The sequence below is a fragment of the Euleptes europaea genome, chromosome 18, assembly GCF_029931775.1.
Source record: "Euleptes europaea isolate rEulEur1 chromosome 18, rEulEur1.hap1, whole genome shotgun sequence".
Lineage (NCBI taxonomy): Eukaryota > Metazoa > Chordata > Lepidosauria > Squamata > Sphaerodactylidae > Euleptes > Euleptes europaea.
Window position 1 is genome coordinate 10,644,153 of NC_079329.1, and position 21,113 is coordinate 10,665,265.

The following is a 21,113-nucleotide window of genomic DNA, read 5'->3' on the forward strand; positions in this document are numbered from 1 at the left end:
GACACCCCTGCTCTAGGCTGACCCTGCATTAAGCAGGGGTTGGACTGGATGGCCTCTATGGCCCCTTCCAACTCTGATTCTATCCTCCTAAAAGGACGTTTTAAGACATGCAATCAGGCTAGAAGGGGTCACACTCACACACACTTATTTCTGTGCTCTTCAACCAAGTCTCCTTCCAGACCTTTCCATTAAAAAATCACTCTGAACTTTAACTTGTTGGTAAGGTTTTTTTTTTTTACCTACCAGATAGAGACAAGACACATACTCATATTCCCAGGGAATCATTTTTATTTGTTGCTGTGTGATCTATTTCAAGTCCTTCTGGCATTCCCCCCACTCAGGGGGGCAGGCTGGATGGATCCCGCATCTGCATCATACGTTCATTCCACCACTGTCTCTCCCTCCTCTCAAGGAGCTATTTTCATCTTCCTGTCCTGGGAGGGCGCAGCTCTCACTTGGCTTCCTGCTCTTTTGCCCACTGTTCCGGCGTCAGAGTTCGCTGCTCAAAGGCATGGATGTGTTTCAGCTCCTCCGCTAAGACTTCATTGACCAGCCTGGGTGTGTGTGTGTGTGTGTGTGTGTGTGGAGAAAAGAGAGTTAAAGGCTGGAAATGGGGAGAAGTTCAGAAACACATTTTGGTGGTCACCTGCTTCTAGACAGACCCTCAGTCAGCCATTCTGATTTCTCAAGCTCCACCTGAGTTACTGGCAACTGCTGGCAGCAACGTCAGCCAAACATGATGAAGCAGATTGGCTTTAAAGAGGCCGCATGAATTAGGCGGTTTCTAGCCAAACAAGTTCGTATGGAATGCACAGGATTGCTTTTCAATGCAACGTTTGCAAATAGAGCATTGGTGCAGGTAAGGGGTGGTGTAGCAGGAGCAGAAAAGCAAGACAGCCACTACTGTAACACCTTTGCTGCTCTATTTAAAATACTGTATACGGTTTCAGCTGCACCATCAAAAAGCTAGTTATAAAGTTGGAAAAGGGCAACCAAAAATGACCATGAAGTTGGAGAACTTTCTGTACCAAAAAAAGGCTGGTTTGTTTCTCTCCCCTTTCACCCCCAAAGCTGCAACTTAATGGAGGAGAAGATGAGAGAGTTCTGAATTATATGGAAAGGATGAACAGGTTTTTTTTGGGGGGGGTGTTGCCCTCTTTCCTAATATTATAGGTTGGAGGGTCATCCTGTCAATTGACTGGGAGTTGTTCAGGACAGAACAGAAGAAAGTTTTTCTCCCCACAACACATAATTGCTTTATAAAATTCTCTGCCACGGAGGAGCCAATGACCGCTAGCTTACATAGCTTTAAAAGGGGATTAGAAAAATTAATGGCAGATAATCCATCAATCATCTTCTGGCAACAAGGGCTAAATTAAACCTTCATGTTCCAAAGCTGCATGCTTTTTAATTACCAGCTGCTGGGGAGCAACAGATGAAGGGCCTTCACACCTAATTTAGGGGCTTCTAGGATGTACCTGGCTGGCCACTGTTAGAAACAGTGTGCTGGCCTTAATCTAACAGGGCTCATAGGTAGAAAATAGGACAAAAAGAGCAAAATAAATGAACACAGGACAAAAAAAAGGGAATTACAGTCTTGGGTTCCTGAATTTTGGAGTTCTTATATACCTTGAATTTTCCAGATTATGAATCCCAAAACACATGAACACATGAAGCTGCCTTCTACTGAATCAGACTCTTGATTCATCAAAGTCAGTATTGTCTACTCAGACCGGCAGCGGCTCTCCAGGGTCTCGGGCAGAGGTCTTTCACATCACCTACTTGCCTGCTCCCTTTAACTGGAGATGCCGGGGATTGAACCTGGGACCTTCTGCATGCCCAGCAGATGCTCAACCACTGAGCCACAGCCCCTCCCCTACATACATGAAGCTGCCTTGTATTGAATCAGACCCTCGATACATCAAAGTCAGTATTGTCTACTCAGACTGGCAGCGGCTCTCCAGGGTCTCAGGCAGACCCTGCAATATAACTTCAACTATCAAGAAGAGTTAATAGTTCGCCCCCCACCCCACCCCGAAGCAGTGATATTTTCACACAGTTCCACTTACCGGTGTCGCTGGAGCAGTGGTTTCCCCCGGAATTGTGGGGAAACTACCAGGACTTTGAAGCTTGTGGCACATCGTCCGGGGGTCGTATCTTCCACCTCCTTCCGTGTCAAGGGGAAAAGAAGAGAATTTAACACTGGAAAAGGATGTATCACCCCCTTCACTACAAATACATTTTAAACTGGGACAGTGTCATATCATGAACTAACTCTGCGAGTAAAAGGAGATTCTGCGCTCTCCAGGCATACATGTGGGAGAAACCGACACAAACAGGGGACCAGGGAAATGGAGAAAACAAAAGGTTTTGAAAGGGTTAGTGATGATACTGGTCTGTATCTAACCATGCAACTGTGAAAACGTGTCTCTGTCTCAGTTACAGGTCAATCTTTCTCTTAAGACAACTGTGACTGAAGGCAGGTAACAGAAAACAAGCCAATATTAGTCAAGAAAAACTAAAGCATCAAGACAGCTACCAAAACACGCCAACATATACAAAAAAAACTCCACACAGCAGGGACCCCCAAAGGCCCAGAGAGATAAGTTTCTTAATAGGAGGTGGTTACATATCGCTCCCTTTTTCCAACACACCTGACAAAACAAGGAAGGTATTTACCAGGCTCCTTGGAGGAAGGGCAGAGCCCTGAAATAAATAAATAAATAAAAAATACTCCCCATTCCTGTTCTAGATCTAAGTTTATGACCCGGCTCCCTTACCTAGCATGAAACCCAGCGGGGCTTGCTCCCGAGCAAAACAAAGGATTTTTATTCCATGGAGACATTATATAGCAAATGGACATAGTAACTATTGTGAATTCAGTTAATTTAGTAATATAGAAATAATAGTTAAAGTAGACACGTATGACTTATCTTTCCTAGAGGCCACAGCAGTACATAATTTAAAAATAATAATAATTGTATTAAATGGATATTGAGGTTGATTAGCTTGATTTTATTATTCTTAGTAATATGAAGATCGACCCCCAACTGCTCTTCCTTATTCGCCAGCTTCATGTATCCACCAGTTGCAGAACCAGATACAGCAGTGTGGGACACCTCACGCCAGAGATAAGTTCAAACAAGGTAGTTAAACAAGGATGTGTGCTGGCCCCCCACCTCTTTAACCTATTCCTGGCCGGCCTTCCCGCCTATCTACGCCAGGTGGAGGGTTATCCTCCCAAATTGAGGATCCAGCCTGTGCCACTCTTGCAGTATGCCAACGATGCAGTATTATTATCATTCACCAAAATAGGCCTAAATCACCTCCTGCACAGATTTGCAACCTTCTGCATCGAAAACCACCTATTTATCAATTATGAGAAAACCAAAGTACTAGTTTTCGCGAGGTCATGGCATCCTACGCCTTGGAGTCTAAACGGGAACCAAATTGAGCAAGTTAAGGCCTTTAAATACCTGTGAATAAACTTCCACTATAATTTAAACTGGACCACCCAAAGAAAGCAAGTCACTAACATAATTAAATGTAAGATGGGGGCAGTGTTAAAAAAATTTTTATGCCCGTGGAGGACAATTTGTCCCAGCAGCCATCCATATTCTAAAGGCCAAACTACTTCCTCAGTTCCTATATGGAGCACCTATATGGGCGACAGAGAGCGCCCAAAGCATCGAAAAAGGCCAAGCAACCTTTGCAAGACACATATTAGGCATTCCCAACTGTGTGGCATATCATACCCTCTGTCTTGAGCTGGGCTTAAATCTTCTGGGAACCAGAGTATGGCTATACACGCTCAAGTTCTGGTTGCGACTACATTTCCGAGCCTCAGAATTAAGGCTGATTTGGTGGCTCCTCTCCGACAGTTACTACTCTACCTGGAGAGAAGGAATCCTAACAAAAATAAGGTAAGTCCATGGGAGTACCCTTTGAATCGCTGCTCCTTCTAAACGAACAGCAAGCTTATAGATTGCTTGAGCAAAGGACCCTTGATATTGAAGGACAGAAGTTACTGTCTATGGCCTGAAGAATATGCTCCCCACTACACTTTGGGATCAACCCAGAAAGAGGCACCTTGCCAAATTATTTTTTCTCCCTTATCTCCCCACCTCTAAGACAACAGTTTATGCTGGCATGTCTAAACCTCTTACCATCTTCAGTTACAAGAGGCAGGTATACAAACATCCCCTATGAGGAGAGACTTTGTTCATGTGCCAAAAAACAACCAGAATCAGCTGTCCACATCCTCCTGCACTGCAAACTCCATACATCGGCCAGAAAGAAATATATAGTACCCCTCTTAATCAACAGCCGAGCTCAAACTGATGCAGGGCTTGTACGATATCTACTAAACGATGGCAACCCACATGTAACTTGGGGGGTAGCTAGATTCCTTGTAACCTCGCTAAGCATGCCGCACTAAATTGTACCCTGCACTTTACATGCAGCGCTGGATGTAGATATATTTTAGCTTTTGCTACCTATTGTTTCAGGAATTTTAAGCAGAAATACTGTATTTATGCCATTAAAGGAATCTGGAGATATAGGGACTCTGCACCATCTCTTATTGTTTTGTCAGCACTGGTCAGCTCCTAGGTTGTGTAGGATCTCTCCAATATTGTCTAAATACAAACTTCCCTTAGAGCCCTGGGTGATATCTCCCATAATGGGAGATATTCACCCTGCTATTACTAGTTCTGTTGAAAGATTTTTGTCAGAGGTGATGTCGCTTAAACATCAAAATAAGATAAGTGTGTATGGCAAGCTGAATGTTGGATCAAACTTTGTGATTTGAATGATCTCAGTTCAATGAGGTGCTCAGGGGAATATATTGATTGTTATAGTTTTAAGGATGTTTAGTAACTATGCTTAGTAATTATATTTTACTGTGTTTTGACCTTAAGTATATGTTCGGTATTGTAAATTGATTATTTGCTGTTGTATTATGCATTATTGTCATGGTTAAGCTCAAGACCTTTGGTCAAAGGAGCTAGTAAATAAATGGGGGGGAAATGGCCATTAAAGGGTTTTTTTGTATTCTTAGTAATCTGGGGTCAAGATGAATGAGGCGAGCTTGAGCACTGTCGATATATATTTCGTGTTCTTGTTTTTTTTTTTTACTATTCCCTTTCTATTTCTGTACCCCTATATGGGGGGGAATAAATATATTAAAAAGAAAAAGAGAACAACAGGTGGAGAGGCATAAAGGCAGCAAAGGCCCATTGCCCAGCCCCCCACTCACCACATGCTCGGCTTCCAGGCCCTGCAGCAGCCGCTCCCGCAAAGACGCCGCACTGAGCGATCCCGCCGCCTCCATCCTATTTACAAAGACGCCGCGAATGAAAGAAGGCGGCCAGCGACCCTACTTCCGCCTATGGTGTACGTCACATCCGTCACCGGCAAGGGTTCCGCCTCGCTTAACCAATCCAGGCCTAGCGGCGCCTAACGTCCCCTTCACGTCCCTGTCACGCCTGTTTCTTTTAAAGCATGGAGCGACCCACAGCGTCAACTTCCGGTGGAAATGAAGGGCCGTGGTTCTCCGCGGGCTCGAAGGGACGACTCTATGATGAATCGGGTTGCCAGGTCCCTCCTCGCCACTGGCAGGAGGTGTTGTGGGCGGAGCCTGAGAAGGGCGGGGTTTAGGGTGGCCAGGTCCCTCTTCGCCACCAGCGGGAGGTTTTTGGGGCGGAGCCTGAGGAGGGCGGGGTTTGGGGAGGGGAGGGACTTCAGTGCCATAGAGTCCAATGGCCAAACCGGCCATTTTCTCCAGGGGAACTGATCTCTATCGGCTGGAGATCAGTCGTAATAGCAGGAGATCTCCAGCCACCCCCTGGAGGTTGGCAACCCTAATGATGAAACCCCTCGAAGCTTCGCCTCGGAAATAGGCTGGAAGTCAGGACTGCGACGAGGAGCGCCTCGAGCCTGTCCGTCTCTATGGTTTCCGCCCATACTTTACATCGCTTCCGACCACGCCTATTGTTTTTTACCCGTCCACTTGCCGCCAGCCGTTTCTCGGATGGGGCGGGACAGCTCTGCCCGTTGGCCAATAGGAAAAAGGAAGGAACCGGGCAAACCTATTCAAAGAGCAGATGGGGTCGAGGGGGAGAAATCATACAGATTTCTTGACTTTCGGCTGCAGGAAGACAGCCGCGCTGCGTTTGGTCATTGGTTTCCATTTGGACTCTCTTGCAATTTACGTTTGAGTAGCTGATTTTGATATTGAATAGTGTGAACTAACACTTTGCATTGCCTTGAGGAAATGTTTGTATGTTTATTTTATTTTGATATGCATGGTGTTGCATGGGTTGTATTAATAAGGGATATGTAATTGGAGACTAAATATAATTTGAGGTTTAAAAGCAGAGCCTGTGTGCTGAATTTTTAGTACAACTGTGGTTAATGCAGCATAGATTCATAGTATTAAGAAACCTTACTACTATTAAGAATTAAGAAACCTCCAGGTACTAGCTGGAGATCTCCTGCTATTACAACTGATCTCCAGCCGATATAAATCAGTTCCCCTGGAGAAAAATGGCCGCTTTGGCAATTGAACTCTATGGCATTGAAGTCCCTCCCCTCCCCAAACCCCGCCCTGCTCAGGCTCCGCCCCCAAAACCTCCCACTGGTGGCGAAGAGGGACCTCTTTGATGGGCATTGCGGTGGAACATAAAGCATGATGCCAAACGGGGAGAGGGCTGTTTGAAAGGTGCAGGGGGTGATGGGAAATGTCAGTCGTAACGCCAGGCTCTGTTAGGAAGCTGCCTTGCAAGGTAAGGGATGCACGAGGCTTTCGGCGGCTTTCCCATGGGTTGTGCTGTGAGACAGGCAGGTTCAACATGAGCAGTTCCCCCCCCAAGCCTGGAGATGCTGGATTTCTACCTGTCATGATGCAGCTGTTAACCGTCCAGGAGCTGTGCCAGGATAACCCAGGACAATCCCCAGCAGGTAGGGTTGTCAAATCCAGGTTGTGAAATGCTGAGAGATTTGTGGGCGGTGTGGATACTGGGGTTTGGGGGAGGGCCTCAGAAGTGTATAATGCCATACACTCCACTCTCCAAAGCAACCATTTTCTCTAGGAGAACTGATCTCGTTCTTGGAATAAAGCTGTAATTCCAGGAGGTCTCCAGGCTCCAGCAGGAGTAGGGTTACCAACCTCCAGGTACTGTTACAACTATCTCCAACCAATAGAGGTCAGTTCACCTGGAGAAAATGGCCACTTTGGCAAATGGACTCTATGGCATTGAAGTCCCTCCCCAAACCCTGCCCTCCTCAGGCTCCACCCCAAAAACCTCCCGCCAGTGGCAAAGAGGAACCTGGGAACCCTAACCAGGACGTTGGCAATCCTACCAGCAGGGCACAAAGCAGTGTGGGAAATCAGGAGATGTTGGAATGAGGGGAGAACACGTTCAGCAGAGACATTGTAAGATGGCCGGACTCTTCATCTAACACACAATCTCTTTCTCTTTGTGCTTCCAGATCTCTCAGCCCTAGCCTGCTGTTCCCTCTGTGGCAGCCATGGTGGTGGAGGTGTGCAGCTTCTTTGGAGTCTACCTCCTGTACTGCACCAACCCCCGTTACCACGGCCGAGTTTATGTCGGCTTCACTGTCAATCCTGAACGACGGATAGGTCAGCACAATGCTGGGAAGCGTCGTGGAGGGGCTTGGAAGACGAGTGGCCGTGGGCCCTGGTACCTCCTTTTGTTGTCTGCATGTCTTGCTTTTGAGGCCAGCCATTCCAAGGTGCTCTGGTGCATGCTGGGAATCAGACCTCCTGAGCTGTGCGAGCTGGGAAAATGATCTCCTCTTAGAATCATAGAGTTGGAAGAGATCTCCAGAGACCCCCAGGGTCATCTAGTCCAAACCCATGCACAATGCAGGAAATTCACAACTACTTCCCCCCCCCCACAACCCCATTGACCCCTACTCCATGCCTAGAAGATGGCCAAAAAAACCAAAACCCTCTAGGATCCCTGGCCAATGTGGTGTGGAGGAAAATTGCTTCCTGACCCCAAAGTGGCAATTGGCTTTTCCCTGGGCATGTAAGAAAGGGCCACGAGAGCCAGGCGCAACCCTTCCTGCCCTCCCTCTCGTGATCTGCCTGAGTTCACAGAATCAGCATTGCTGTCAGATGGCCATCCAGCCTCTGCTTAAAAACCTCCAAAGGAGAACCCACCATCCCTCGAGGAAGCCTGTTCCACTGACGAACCGCTCTAACCTCTCTTCATCTCTCCTCATAGGGACATGGTGCTAATAATCCATGGCTTCCCCTCGGATGTGGCTGCCCTGCGGGTAAGGTGTTCCTCGGTTTCAGCTCGGGGAAGTGGGTGTTGAATTACCTTAACAAGGGGACATTCCCCCCCCCCTCCGCTATCTTTACACAAACATCAGTGCCAAACTGATTTCCCGTCTCGTCACTCTGCTGCAGTTTGAATGGGCTTGGCAGCACCCGCACTCCTCGCGTCGCCTCACCCACATCACCCGCCGCACTTCACGGGAGCGCCCATTTGACTTCCACCTGCGTGTCTTAGCCTACATGCTCCGAGCCGCCCCCTGGTGCCGCCTGCCCCTCACCATACGTTGGCTCAAGCAGGAATATCAGAGAGACTTCCCTCCGGGTTTGGAACCTCCCTTACACATGCCTGTGGCCTTTGGGCAAGTCCGTGCCGTCAGAGGAACCCAGGGGGTGAGACCAGAGCCCTCCGAAGAACTACCGGCGACTCCAAAACGCTGCAGCATCTGTCTGAAAAGGTTCCAGGTAAATGTTGATTCTGCAAGGTCAGGATCCTTCTGCGAGAGAACAGAGTGGAGAAGGAAGAGGGACTAAGCAGGCAGGATGTTTTGCTTAATTTGGGAGGAGAGTTTGCTTTATCTGATCAAACAGATTACTAGGTTCAAAGGGCTTGGTTGGGCTAGAATCGGGGGAATGTGGATTAGAAGAAGAGTTGGTTTTTATATGCCGACTTTCTCTACCACTTAAGGAAGAATCAGTCTGGCTTACAATGACCTTCCCCTCCCCACAACAGACCCCCTGTGAGGTAGGTGGGGCTGAGAGCTCTGAGAGAGTGTGACTAGCCCAAGGTCACCCAGCTGGCTTCATGTGTAGGAGTGGGGAATCAAACCTGGTTCTCCAGATCAGAGTCCACCACCTCAAACCACTGCTCTTAACCACTACAGCATGCCTTACATTCTACCAACAGTAATCTGCTGGTGGTCCCCGTCCCGAAGAGTGTGCTGCTGTCCTCTACAAGGGCCACGGCTTTCTTGGCCCCGGCCTGGTGAAATAGTCTTCCAGGTGATATCAGGGCCCTGCAGGATCTTAAGGCGTTCCACAAAGCCTGTAAAACGGAACTATTCCGCCAGGCCTATAACTGAGGTCAGCTGTGAGTGGATCCAATATTACTGGCCTCCACACCCTTCCCTCTCTCTTGACATCAGTAGGGGGCGGACCTGCTGAATTCATGTTGCGGATGTTTTATCGATGATGATGGTTTTATGTATTTTATGTATTTTAATGGTTGTTACCTGCCCTGAGCCTGGTTTGCTAGGAATGAGGGCAGGCTATAAATTTGAAAAACAATAAGATATCAGGGTTCTCTGATGACTGCCTTTGATCCAATAATCCCATCTCCAGTCTCAGTCAGTCTTCACTGCCTCTTCTGCGCAAGGATTAGGGCTGTGGCTCAGTGGAAGAGCCTGGTTTGCATGCAGAAGGTCCCAGGTTCAATCCCCAGCATCTCTACTTAAAAAGGACCAGGCAGCAGGTGATGTGAAAGACCTCAGCCTGAGACCCTGGAGAGCCACTGCCGGCCTGGGAAGACAATACTGGCATAGATGGCCCATGGCTGTAAGCAAGGGAGTGGGGACCGTACGTCCTTCATGCATCTGACCAAGCGGGTTCAAGCACCTGCTGTGGCATATCTGTAAAGTCCTTTAAAAGTGCCACCAGAGAGCCAGTGTGGGTAGTGGTTAAGAGCGGTGGTTTGGAGTGGTGGACCCTGATCTGGAGAACTGGGTTCAATTCCCTACACCTCCGCATGAGTGGTGGAGGCTAATCTGGTGAACCAGGTTGGTTTCCCCACTCCTACACAGGAAGCCAGCTGGGTGATCTTGGGCTAGTCACAGCTCTCTTCGAGCTCTCTCAGCCTCACCTACCTCAGAGAGTGTCTGTTGTGGGGAGGGGAAGGGAAGGTGATTGTAAGCCAGTTTGATTCTCTCTTTAGTGGTAGAGAAAGTCGGTATATAGAAACCAACAATTCTTTCATTCTTCTTGCAAAAAACTGAATACTCCACTGTAACTGGAATCTCGTTCTTTCTCTGCAGGACAGGGAGGAGGATGATACCCCCCTGCGTTGTTTCCATGCGGGCTGCTCCATGGTGGCCCATATAATTTGCCTGGCCCAAGCTTTCCTACGGCAAGAACCAGATCAGTTCTTGCCTATAGAAGGGCAATGTCCGGGGTAAGCAATTCCTCCTGTGCACCGGCGAACTAAAGCGGCGGTTAGCTTTGACTGCTGACATAGGTTTTTTTCTCCCAACTGCCACACCCACTTATTCCCTTGGCTTTCCCCCTCTTCCTAGCTGCAAGAATCTTGTGCTCTGGGGAGACCTGATTCGTCATCATAAGGGGTGCTACGGGGACCTAGAGACTGACCCCTCCTCCTCCCAGGTAAATTCCTTCCACCAGAATTTCTAGGCCTAACTCTGTGCTGAAGCCTCACTCTGTATATTGGAAGTACTACCCTTTCATTTATTTAAGCTCCTCTAAACCTTTTCTCTTTATAATCCTCTGCACATGCTTTCTTGGCTCCTGTTCAGCAACGGTAAGAAAGCTTGCACAGGTAAGAAGATAACCTGTTCCTGCTTTGCGGACTTCATCATTCCCTGCCCTAATCACCATTGGTTCCACTTTGATGTCTTGATTGCATCCCATGTAACTTCCTGCCCTTTCCTTCATGCCTGCAGGAACATTGGGCCAGTGAGCTGAACTGTGAAGGAGTCCACAGAAACCTGACTGTCGAGGGTGACTCCTCTCTTTTAGTGGAAGATGACCTCGGAATCCTAGCCCCTCCTTAAGCTCCTGCTCCTCTGCCTGGATGGCTGGGAATCTCCTTCCCTCTCTTTCTGGCTGGACCTTTTAAACTTGTCACCCCATAATCATGTTCCAAGCAAGAAAACTAACTTAATTTTAAAGTGGACCAATTAAATAAAGAGACTGAGATCGAGGCACGATATCTGTGAAAGGAAGAAGGGGAGTGGGGGACCAGATGCTTAAATCTTCTGGGAAGAAAACATAATCAAGAATCTGGCCCTTTCTTATATGCCCAGGGTATTGCCGATCTCCACCTTGGGGTAAGGAAGCAATTTCCCTCCAGATTGGCCAAGGATCCTGGAGGGTTCCCCCCCCCCATCTTGGAGTAGGGGTCACAGGGGGTGTGAGGGAGGGAGGTAGTTGTGAATTTCCTGCATTCTGCAAGGGGTTGGACTAGATGACCCTGGTGGTCCCTTCCAGCTCTCTGATTCTAACTCAAGTAGCGAGAGTGTGTCCTCAGACGGGACACTGGAAGTCCTCAAACATTGTGATAGTTGTCCGAATCATGCCACTAAAATTCAAAACAGCACAACCAGAATAAGAGAGAAAAGTAGCCTGTGAATCCTCATGCGCAGTGGTAAAGATGACTATCAGTAATATTTATAGAGTGCACTGGGCACCCTAATTTGAATGGAAAGGCAGCATTCAGATGCTTTAAATAAATTATACATAATGCAGAAGAGGGATGGTTCTTGGCCACAGGATGGAATAAGTTGTAACTCTGAAGTTCTATACCACGCTGGGCAGATGTCTTGGTATGTGAATGATTGGCACTATATATTCAAACCTTGTAATGTTTTTCTGGAAGAATGAGAAATAAGCAGATCCAGTCAAAATTTTTTAAAAAGTAACCCTTTTAACATAGAAACACATTAACAGCCAGGGGGACTATTTATCTTAATTTATGAACAGCAGAGGCATGCTCCCAGCCAGCGAGACCAATGCCAGGGACGATCAGCTTGCTACAGGGTCCTGAAAGAACCTTTCTTGGCACGCATGCACAGAACGGCACACCAGCCATTACCAAGAGCATGAGACTAACAAGCTTCTGGTTTTCCCCACCCACTGGCCACGGCAGCCGCACCTTCAGCAGCTGCTTCCTAGACACACACCAGCAGGTGATAACGTTTATCTCCATGCCAAGAAATCAGAAGTGCCGTACATCTGTTTCTGCATATGAAGCTGCGCAAACAGGCCAGCAGCTGGCAAACCTTATCGTCAAGACTGGCCTGGAGTTTATTTCAAGCTGAATTTGGCTGTACCTTGTTGGCCCCGGACTTGGTGCAGCATCTGCAAACTGTCCCCAGAGGCAGCGAGGGCCAGGTTTGCTCCTGCTGGCCCCGGGTATTTCTTTGTTCCTGTAGCATATTTCACTCTCAAAAAGCTCGCAGCACGAGAACGGCTCACTTCAGTCGCTGATACTGCAAGCTAGCAAAAGCGTTTACTTCTACCTGTGCGGCACGAGGTCAAAGCACTAGGAAGCTTTCAGCCAACAACCACTGTTATTGTGGAGATCTGGTGCGCCTCCTGCCCCGTTTAGGCGGCTGAGACAGATGCCTCGAAGGGATAACCTCGCCCAGCAAGGGTCACCTGGTAATAAAATGAGAGGCCAGTTCAAAAGGTCTTAGCCATCCCCTGTCCTTCCAGCGACACCAGCTTGTCTGTGCTCATCAATCCGGCGGTGCATAAAAAGATGGCATCCCACCTAAACTGGCACATGCATTTTCTCCCCCCTCAGTCTCTTGCCAGAAGTGGATAGAGTTCTCCCCCCTTTGATTAAAACAGAGACCCTTGAAAGTGATGGCTTCTCGGCTCATCCCCAGATTCGAGGAGCATGTGAGCGGGGAACACTCCCAAAGTCTCTAAAAAATTATCTGATATTCCCAGCCTCGCAGCACACCACAACAGCTGTTCTCGTCCTCTGAACTGCTGGGTAAAAATGCTCTAGCGTGCTCCCATCTGTTGTACGGACTAGTCACGCTGGATGCTTCATCAAGACCTCCCTTGGCTGCAACCAAAGCAGAGGGTACATTATTAGAACGAGGGAAGCGGAGAGTTGCTCTCAAGTCAATTCATTGTTGAAGGCCAAATTTGAACATAAAACCCTCCTCGACAGGGCCCAAGGCTAAGAATGAATCAACGTGTACCGTGTTGTTTTCTGTTGCCCTAGAAGGTTGGACCAGAACCAATGGATTGAAATTAAATCAAGAGTTTCTGTCTAGACAGGAAGAATTTTCTAACAGAGCGGTTCCTCAGTGGAACAGGCTTCCTCGGGAGGTGGTAAGTGCTCCTTCCCTGGAGGTTTTTAAGCAGAGGCTAGATGGCCATCTGTCAGCAATGCTGATTCTATGACCTTAGGCAGATCATGAGAGGGAGGGCATCTTCTGGGCATGGAGTAGAGGTCACTGGGGTGTGGGGTGGGGAGGTAGTTGAGATTTTCCTGCATTGTGCAAGGGGTTAGACTAGATGACCTTGGTGGTCCCTTCCAACTCTATGATTCTTTTCATATAGAAAACTGTTGTGCCGGGGGAAAGGCAAGCATTTTCAGGGAAACTTGAGGTTTAGGGGAAAACTTTATTGGGGTCTTCATCAAGAGGATAATTGCAAACAAGCTTCAACAACAAAAAACCTTCCCAGCCACTCTTGATCATTCCCTGCAATGCACAAAAGCCGGGGAAGGTAAGATGTGCTGTAGGTTGCATCTTCAGTAAATTTCAGGTGAGAGTGAAGCCAACAACATGGAAGCCAAGAATGCCCCCTAGACTGTTTGTCTTCAGCTGGCAGGGCAGGAAAAAAAAGGTGTACAGAGAAAGACTTCAGCCCCCACCCCCCAAAAAACCTGGAATCAGGTTCCTATGCACCTGATTTTACAAAGGGGGCAATGGGGGCTCTGTTCACGGAGGTCCCTGCATCTTGTTTAGTTCTCAAACACGTGCATCTTATAGCAGGTCCCACCATGCACCATCAGTTCCAAACTGAGATCCTAAAGGGAGGAAAGGAAGGGTGTGGGCTCTTACCACGAGTGGCGTCTCTGGTGGTTCACCACGTGCGAGCGCCGCGTGAACCTCTTCCCGCAGTAAGTGCACTGGTGGGGTTTCTCCCCCGAGTGGATGAGGAGGTGTTTCGTGAGGGTTGTGTTCCGGTTGAAGCTGTTCCCGCATTCGGGGCACTGATAGGGTTTCTCGCCCGTGTGGATCCTCTCGTGCCTAATGAGGTCCCACTTCTTGCGGAATCTTTTCCCGCACTCCTTACACAGGTGCCTTTTGACTTCCGGGTCAGCAAAGACCCCGTCAAGGTCTTTGTCCTTCAGCACCCTCACTGAGAGACAGCTCTTCTGTGGTCTTCCCAGGCTCAGCTCGCTCACGTAAGTTCTTTTAGGGTCAACTGTCTGGAAGTCATCCTCTCTAAATCCTCCCTGAAGTCTCTTTCCTTGCTCGTCTACTATGGACTCTCCCTGGTGGACGTCCTTGGCCCCAGTTCTGCTTATGAAGTTGCTGTCTGCAGGGAAGAAAACATCCAGTGAGTCATGTAAACGAGTAGGTATACTGCAGAGTTTCGGACAGAGGAGACCTGGGTTCAAATCTCCACTCTACCACCTTTGGCCACTTTCTCCTCCTCCTCCCTTCCCTTCTGTAATTTCCCCTATTAAAATGTGGAATTTGATTTCTTCTTCATAGCATGTGAAAACGTGAGCTCTGACTCACATAAGCTCGCAAAAGAATCAATGTGGTTAGTCTTCAAGGCACCACTGGTCTGGGGGAAAAACCGCAGACCCCTGAGCTCCATGGCGGAATACAGTGTTAAAGGGTACACAGGCAGATGTTTTGCTTTTCCAGCCTCCAATGAGTGCAAAATGTCTCAGGAGCAACATCCAGCAAAGCTCAGGTTTTAATTTAAGTGGTAGAGAAAACTGGCATATAAAAACCAACTTTTCTTCTTCTTTAAACTTCCTCCCACCTCCTTTTGCTCAGCATCATGATGCTGATTTTTGCATGGCCAGGAAGCTTCATCCCCAGAACTTACAAGTACCTTCAGAGCTGTTATCCTTGTTGTCAGCTTGGTTGATCTCCTTGGGAGGATGTCTCTGCACTGTGTCGGACAGAACCTGATCTACGATAGGGGAGTTTATGATCACCATCTCAACAGGCACAGATATCTGGGGGGGAAAACCAAACCAAACCATGGTCAGGATAGCTGAACCAGGGGAGAAAGACTGAAGATGCAGCATCTACTTCCCCTGTAAGCAAAGGGTCACTGGTTTGCATGGAAACTAAAACAGGGTGTATGGAACTTGGCATCCAGAGGAGTCTAGCTTTTGTGTGGCATGAAAGCCCGGCTCCTAGCCAATCTGATCAGAGAGAGAAGTTTGAAATAGTACAGGTGCTATTGAGAAGCCAAAGGGACACCAAAGCATGAGAGTTCCCTTGGTTAAGGGACAAAGCTTCCCATGCTGAAACTGACCACCTGAACATTTACCATAGGAAGTACAATGTGTGGATGCATAAGGGAGACAGCCATGGAATCCACAGAGTATATGGGTTGTAACCAACCAGCTTTTCTGCTGGTTAAAAAAAAAGAAGGGAGGGCATTTGGCACTCACAAAGGCTACGCTGGGGAATCACGGGACCACATACAAAAGCCATGTGGGCCAGGGGTGAATGAGAAAAATTGATTGAGATTGAGTGAAAAAATTGGCTGGATCCAAGCTGATGTTCCCAAAGCATTTCTTTTCCCCCCTGCAAAATTCATGACAGCAAATAGCAGGAGATGGGAAAAAAGGCTGCTTGCAAATAGTAAGAAGCTTTCTGAGCTGGAGTGGAAACTTTGGGTTTGGGGAAAGGGTATGTGCCATCTTTAGGAACCAGCTGAAGATGGTTTTATTTAGGACTGCATTTGGTTAAATTACAGGCAGTCCTAAATTGGGATTTAAAATTTTGGTTTTCTAAGCGTATTTTGTGAATTCTATTTTATGCATTTTATCTATTTTCTGAGCTGCCCTTGAGTTCCATAAGGAAGAAAGATGGCCAGTAAATGTCTGAAATAAATACATACATACAGAGTTTCCTTCTTCAGAATCAAATCCTTGGTCGCCGAAGATCAGAATTTAGAAGTTCCTCACCTGTTGTTCCCATCTCTGGGTCACTTGCCGTTCCTGCAAAAACTCCTCAGCCAGGGCCACTGCTCGGTCGCAGGTCTCCGGCCCACGTTCTCGAATCCAACTTTGCATTTCCTGCGGCAGGATTACGAGGAACTGCTCCAAGATTAACAGATCCAAGATCTGCTCCTTGGTCTGACTCTCAGGTCTCAACCAACGATGGCAGAGCTCCTGGAGCTTCTGGCATGTCCCGCGTGGCCCCTCGGCATCCTGGTAGCAGAAATGCCTGAAACCTTGGCGGTGCGTCTCCGTAGCAATGTAGTTGTCCAGCCTCAAAATGGCCACCTTCACTTTCCCATAGTCGCCTTTGTCTTTTGGATCCAGGCCAAAATACGCCTGTTGGGCTTGCCCGCTGAGAACGGGCATGAGCCGAGTCACCCACTCTTCCCTGGGCCACTGGGATGCGTCAGCCACCCGCTCAAAAGTGGTCAGGTAGGCCTCCGTGTTGCCCACTTGCGGGAGAGGAGGCAACTGTAGATTGTCCCATACTGGGGCGATCACAGGAGTCTGCACCACCTCCAGCACCCGTTGCCACTGGCCGTCCCAGCCAGGATACGGTTCCTCAGTCAGCTCCTGCTTCACCCTCGGCACGGGTGCCCCTCTCGATATCTCCTCAGTGCCCCCAGGCTGGATCGTACAAGGGGCTTTTCCATCTCCTCCCGCGCCGTCGCCTGCTTGGCACTGGGCCTCCAATTTCACGCGAATCGACAAAGGCAGGCCCAATCCCGTAGTTTCTTCTGGAGAAGTGGCCATTTTATTTCTCAAGAGACTGCTAGCTGGCTTTATCACAGCAAGGGTCTCCTCTCTGTTTCTTCCACTGGAGAGAAAGGGCTTCTGGCTTTGGTCTGTCGTTAGAGAAATGTGTGGCCAGGCCAAGCAGGCATGATCCTGTCAGGAAAAGAAGTATTAGTTTTATTTGATTGATATACCTCCAGCATAGCAGCTCCTCTTGGGAGTTTTCACCTTTATTTCCGACCTCTTCCCTCAGTGTTCCTACACATTCTGACTATACAAAAGAAAAAAAAGTCAGCCGCCCCAGTATGGCAATATACTGATGAGTCCAACATCACCTACTTGATTTCTATTATTACACAAAACTATCTGTGTATATTGCACCTTAGAGAAGAACATACAAAATTTTATAAGTCCTGCCCTTCCAAGGAGCTTACCGTCTAACATAGACATTAGGCAAAAGATGGAAGGAATATGGAGGGAAGAATGTGAGCAAACACAATGAAACGTATTTATTAATAATACATTTCTATCATGCTTTCAATATGTTCTGAGGCCTTCACATACATTATTGCTTTAATCTTTATAACAATCCTGTAAGGTAGGCTAAAATTACAACCCCCATGCATTTGCATGTATTTATTTTATAACCTGCTTTTCTCCCTAGCTGGGACCCAATGCCGCTCAGAACGTTCTCCCCTCCTTCATTCTTCCACAACAACCTTGTATGGTAGGCCAGGCTGAGGGGTTGTGACATGCCCAAGGTCACCCAGCAAACTTCCACGGTAAAAATGAGGTCTCCCAGGATCCTAGTCCTATACTCGACCCATTACACCACTCTGGCTCTTGCCCCATATTGTGATGGGGACGGCTGAGGATCAGTGGCTCATCTAACCAAGTTGAATTTGTTACAGGAGCCAGATCGGAACGGGCTCAAAGCTCTTCACCAGTATGCTATGCCAGATACTACGTTTCTGCTCGTCTGAATGCTGCTAAAGACATGGAAGCCTTGCGGGTAAAAGGTCACAGGGACAGTCACATCTACTGGCTTGACACATACGGGCCAGGATGCAAGAGCACAGCGTTCCCAGGATCTGTTCAATCTGCAATCTGGTCTTTTCAGTTTCCGCAGGGTTGCCAACCTCCAGGCGGTGGCTGGAGATCTCCTGCTACTACAACTGACCTCCAGCCGCTAGAGATCAGTTCCCCTGGAGAAAACGCCTTTGCTTCTGGCCCTCGGGGCCGTTCCTGCCAGAGCCGAGCCTAGCGGCAACGGCCGACCCGTGTCCGGCGAGCGTGAGAACGCGGCGCCAAAGCCGAGGAAAGCGGCGCGCGGGTGCTTTCCTGCACCCAGCCCCAGAGCCAACCCAGCCCCGGCTCCCCGCGCCCAAAAGCGGATGGATCTCCCGCGGGGAGACCGAGCGAGGACCTCTCGGCCGGACCTCCACGGGCCCCCCACGCGGCTCTGCAACGGAGGGCGGCATCTCGGTGTTTCCCCCCAGCTGGCAACCGCGAGGGTCTTGGCAGCTTCTGCCCACGCACGCCCTTGGGGGCCGCTTCCCCCACCCATTGCATCGAGCGACTCACCCCCTTCCGCGGCGCAGCCCCTTCCTCCCTTTGCAGCGGCTGCTACGAGAGAGGGGGGGAAAAAATTCAAAAGCCAAAATAATACACTTCCTTTTGCAATTGTGGGCGGAAAAGGAAAGCGAGGCGACCTTTCGCCGCCCTCCCCTCTCTAGGAGCCCGGCTGCAGGTTTGCTTTGGTTTAACCCTTGCAGGGTCTCCAGGCCCTTCCCAGCAGCAATCTGACGCACGTGCAGCGCCTGGCGCTTTGCCGGGGTCCGATGACGTAGGGTTGCCAGGTCCCTCTTCCCGATGGGCGGGAGGTTTTGGGGGCGGAGCCTGAGGAGGGCGGGGTTTGAGGAGGGGAGGGACTTCCACGCCATAGAGTCCAATGGCCAAAGTGGCCATTTTCTCCAGGGGAACGGATCTCTATTGGCTGGCGATCAGTTGTAAGAGCAGGAGATCTCCAGCTAGTACCTGGAGGTTTTGCTTAGCAAAAATAAGCACCAAATACTAAATAGAGTAGCTAAGTGCAAAAAATAGTATTCAGCTCACGCTGATAATGCAAAAGTGCGATGTTGTATTTACAAGTGCAAGAAGCCAACGATAATAGAGATACATGCAACAAAATGTATACAAAGAGACAGTGTAGCTAAAAAGCTACCAGTACAGATGGTCAGTTTCAACCTGAAAAGTCCTTTTAAAGGTAAGTACAATGACTTTTTTTATTTATTTCTTCCAGAAAGATGATGAGACTGAAGCATAAACGCAGCTGGACAACGTCAAAGCTGGGGAGCGCCTTCCGGATGAATTCAACGCTTTCACTGTCTAAGAGACAGCTTCTTCAGCCAATAGCCTCAACAAAGTAGTTTTTCCTTCAATAACCAATGATTATTCATAGCTTGTATGTCTCTCTCTTCTCTGCGCCCAGCTGGCTGCTTGAATTACAAGCACTAGAAGAAGCTGTCTCTTAGACAGCGAAAGCGTTGAATTCATCCGGAAGGCGCTCCCCAGCTTTGACGTTGTCCAGCTGCATTTATGCTTCAGTCTCATCATCTTTCTGGAAGAAATAAATAAAAAAAAGTCATTGTACTTACCTTTAAAAGGACTTTTCAGGTTGAAACTGACCATCTGTACTGGTAGCTTTTTAGCTACATTGTCTCTTTGTATACATTTTGTTGCATGTATCTCTATTATTGTTGGCTTCTTGCACTTGTAAATACAACATCGCACTTTTGCATTATCAGTGTGAGCTGAATACTATTTTTGCACTTAGTACCTGGAGGTTGGCAACCCTATAAATGAGTTATGTAGGGTTGCCAGGTCCCCCCTGGCTGCCCGCAGGGAATGGGGGAGGTAGGGTTGCCAGATTCAGGTTGGGAAACTCCTGGAGATTTAGGGATGGAGGATACAGACCTCAGTGGGGTGCAATGCCATAAGTCCCTCTCCAAAAAAATCCATTTGCTTTTTTTGGGGTGTGTGATGTCTGTGGCGTGGAGATGAGCTGTAATTCCAGGGGATTCCCCAGGTCCCACCTGGAGGCTGGCATCCCTAATATTTAAAAAGCAGTAAGGCAGACTTCACTCTGTGGCTCAGATTGGGAACTGGGAGAAAGGGAAGGCCCTAATCACACGGGGAAATTGTTTCGGGGTCTGTCCAGGCTCTTGTCAGACTGTAAACTCAATTTTCTGTTCAGAGCTCCCAGGGATTTTTAAGACTTAATTCCCAGGCACTCTGGGGCCTGATTCAGATCAGAACTGAAGTTTATTGGGGAAAGGAAATCTAAGCCCCCTCCACACCATTTTCTTGACCTGAAATGACACTGCGGAGCCGCTCTCTGCCCTGGTGGGGGAAATCAGTGATTGGATAAACAGCATGTTGTCTATCCATACACACAAGTTTCCCCATCAGGGCAGGTAATGGCTTCTCGCACCTATTTCAGGTTGAGAAAATGTTATGGGGAAGGTGGGGAGAAGGCTGTCGATAACTTTCATCCATTCCAACCTTCACCTCTCTGCCCACTATCAGCATTTAGACTTTAATGTCCTTAGGACTACGATTATATTTCGCTTATGTTCTAGAACACCATGTACTTTGAGGATGACAGATGGGCCAAACTGGACAGCTGCAGGGAGGTATTTATTAGAGGAGCCGCTAAATGAGAAGGACATTTAATTAGAAAGATGGACTTGTGACGTGTGCTCACATTCCCTATGTAGGCTTACGGAGGCAGTAATTCTATAAGAACACAGAGAAGGGTTCCCACAAAAGATGGAGCCCTGGCACTGAACTTGAACACAGTTCCTCCCACCCTGAAGCATTTTGAGAAATTCTGGGAACTTTTCAAGGTGATAGCTCCGATAATGGATAGAAGGAAAAGAAGAGTTGGTTTTTATATGCCGACTTTCTCAAACTGGCTTACGATCGCCTTCCCCTCCCCACCACACAACAGACACTCTGTGAGGTAGATGGGGCTGAGAGAGTGTGACTAGCCCAAGGCTGCCCAGCTGGCTTCATGTGGAGGAGTGGGGAAACAAATCCAGTTCACCAGATTAGCCG

General features: G+C 48.3%; 3 protein-coding genes across 3 annotated transcripts; 1 reads left to right on the forward strand and 2 right to left on the reverse strand.

Moving 5' to 3' along the window:
• Positions 1 to 397: 397 nt before the first annotated feature.
• BOLA2B (bolA family member 2B) lies at positions 398 to 5,332 on the reverse strand. Its single transcript, XM_056863867.1, has 3 exons — positions 5,258 to 5,332; positions 2,070 to 2,167; positions 398 to 554 (listed from the first exon to the last, which is right to left on the reverse strand). Exons 1-3 carry the CDS (start codon positions 5,330 to 5,332, stop codon positions 452 to 454), a joined length of 276 nt encoding a protein of 91 aa, XP_056719845.1. The 3' UTR covers positions 398 to 451.
• A 2,193-nt stretch (positions 5,333 to 7,525) lies between these two features.
• SLX1A (SLX1 homolog A, structure-specific endonuclease subunit) lies at positions 7,526 to 11,088 on the forward strand. The gene is made up of 6 exons (XM_056864234.1): positions 7,526 to 7,703; positions 8,253 to 8,304; positions 8,441 to 8,770; positions 10,336 to 10,472; positions 10,594 to 10,681; positions 10,978 to 11,088. The coding sequence occupies exons 1-6, from the start codon at positions 7,531 to 7,533 to the stop codon at positions 11,086 to 11,088; spliced, it is 891 nt and encodes a 296-aa protein (XP_056720212.1). The 5' UTR covers positions 7,526 to 7,530.
• Positions 11,089 to 15,110: 4,022 nt separating this feature from the next.
• On the reverse strand, positions 15,111 to 17,012 carry LOC130490408 (uncharacterized). The gene is made up of 2 exons (XM_056864235.1): positions 16,224 to 17,012; positions 15,111 to 15,260 (listed from the first exon to the last, which is right to left on the reverse strand). Exons 1-2 carry the CDS (start codon positions 17,010 to 17,012, stop codon positions 15,111 to 15,113), a joined length of 939 nt encoding a protein of 312 aa, XP_056720213.1.
• Positions 17,013 to 21,113: the final 4,101 nt, after the last annotated feature.